The 1788-nt window shown below is 40.6% G+C and overlaps 1 protein-coding gene across 1 annotated transcript; it reads left to right on the forward strand.

Annotated features, from left to right (window-relative positions):
* Nucleotides 1-361: 361 nt before the first annotated feature.
* On the forward strand, nucleotides 362-1513 carry LOC106302534. The gene has a single exon (XM_013739024.1). The coding sequence runs from the start codon at nucleotides 362-364 to the stop codon at nucleotides 1511-1513; it is 1152 nt and encodes a 383-aa protein (XP_013594478.1).
* The last annotated feature ends 275 nt before the right edge of the window (nucleotides 1514-1788 follow it).

Raw genomic sequence — 1788 nt, forward strand, 5'->3', positions numbered from 1 at the left:
AACTCCAGTTAATTTTTCAGTTAGTGTAATATCAGCCGTTTTAGATCATGGTTCAATTGTATATATATTTAGTTTAGCTTATCTATATATACATGTAAATGATACATTGTAAAGTTAATGAGAATGAATACAAAGATATTTTCATACGATTGTTGCTATCTTTGTTTCTCTCATATGGTTTCAGAGCAATTTTCGCTCGTTTCTCTCTGATTCTCTTCTCTGATCTCTGTTTTCACCGTCGATTCGTGAAGATTCAGCTACATCTGAGCTTTGATTGCCATTTTTGTTTCAAAATCATCGCTATCGGTGATTTCTTGCTTCGATTCGTGCGATTTTCTTGATCTCGGATTCGATCTTCATCATGGTGAAACAAGGAAGGAAGATGAGGACGCGCAACACGGTATCGGACTCGGAGACGCCAGCAATGAGGACTCGATTGCATAACTCAGAGAACGGCGACGATGATCCGGATGTTGAAGTTGCTCCGCCTCTCGTTGCTCCGATTCATCGCGCTACTCAAGGATCGACATTCTCTGGTATACAATCCATCGATAATACTCACAGTCCTTACTTCTTGCATTCGGTTGATCATCCCGGTTTAGTTATTGCGACTCAGAAGTTAGATGGAATGAATTACAATAACTGGTATATTGCTATGAGAATGAGCTTAGATGCTAAGAACAAGATTGGATTTTTGGATGGATCGTTGATTAGGCCAGATGTTAATGATCCTCTTTTCAAGATTTGGAGTCGTTGCAACAGCATGGTCAAATCTTGGCTTCTCAATACTGTGAATAAGAAGATCTATGACAGTATATTGTACTATGAGGATGCTGTTGAGATGTGGAATGATTTGAACACAAGATTTCGAGTGAGTAACCTTCCTCGCAAGTATCAACTGGAGCAGTCTATTGCGACACTTAAGCAAGGAAACATGGATCTTTCTGCATATTACACCAAGAAGAAGACTCTTTGGGAACAATTATCCAACACGAGGATAACAACAGCTCGGAGATGCAGTTGTGATCATGTTAAGGAGCTCTTAGAGGAGGCAGAAACCAGCAGAATCATCCAGTTTCTTATGGGATTGAATGAGAATTTTGCTAACATTAGTGGTCAAATACTCAACATGAAACCTCGTACGAGCTGGACGGAAATCTATAATATTTTGGATCAAGATGAGAGTCAAAGGATTGTTGGTTCATCTCAGAGATTGAATCCTCCTCCAACAGCTTTCCAAGTTCAAGACTCTACGGTTTCTGACCCGAATCAGATTTTGCTAGCTCAAGGTGGTTATCACAAAGTCAAGTGCTCGTATTGCTCTCGCCTTGGTCATACGGTGGACAAGTGTTACAAGAAGCATGGATATCCTCCAGGCATGTTCAAAGGGAGAAAGCCATCAACTGTTGCTTCTACAAACATGGCTCTGTCCCAGTCAACTGTGAGTAATGAGAAGGACAAGGACGATGCTTCTAGGGTGATCAAATGTCAAAGGATCAAATCCAGTCGATGATTTCTTACTTGAGTTCTCAACTTCAATCGCAAAGTGTTACTTCCACAACTGCTAAAGCCAGCGCCTCTATCTCCAACAATGCTCCTGTGGTTTCTCAGATCACAGGAAGCCTTTCTGGTAATTTCATTTCTCTCTACAATCATTCCTATCATGACATGCTTCTTTCATCTACCTCTAAAGAAACAGAAGTGTCTCTTAGAGCTTGGATCATAGACTCAGGAGCCACTCACCATGTTAGTCATGATAGGAACCTTTTCACTGATTACAAACCCTTA

This window comes from Brassica oleracea, chromosome C7 (genome assembly GCF_000695525.1).
Source record: "Brassica oleracea var. oleracea cultivar TO1000 chromosome C7, BOL, whole genome shotgun sequence".
NCBI classification, from domain to species: Eukaryota; Viridiplantae; Streptophyta; class Magnoliopsida; order Brassicales; family Brassicaceae; genus Brassica; species Brassica oleracea.

What these genes read in the sequence shown, in the direction of transcription:
- LOC106302534 (XM_013739024.1), top strand. Translation starts at nt 362, where the DNA reads ATGGTGAAACAAGGAAGGAAGATGAGGACGCGCAACACGGTATCGGAC.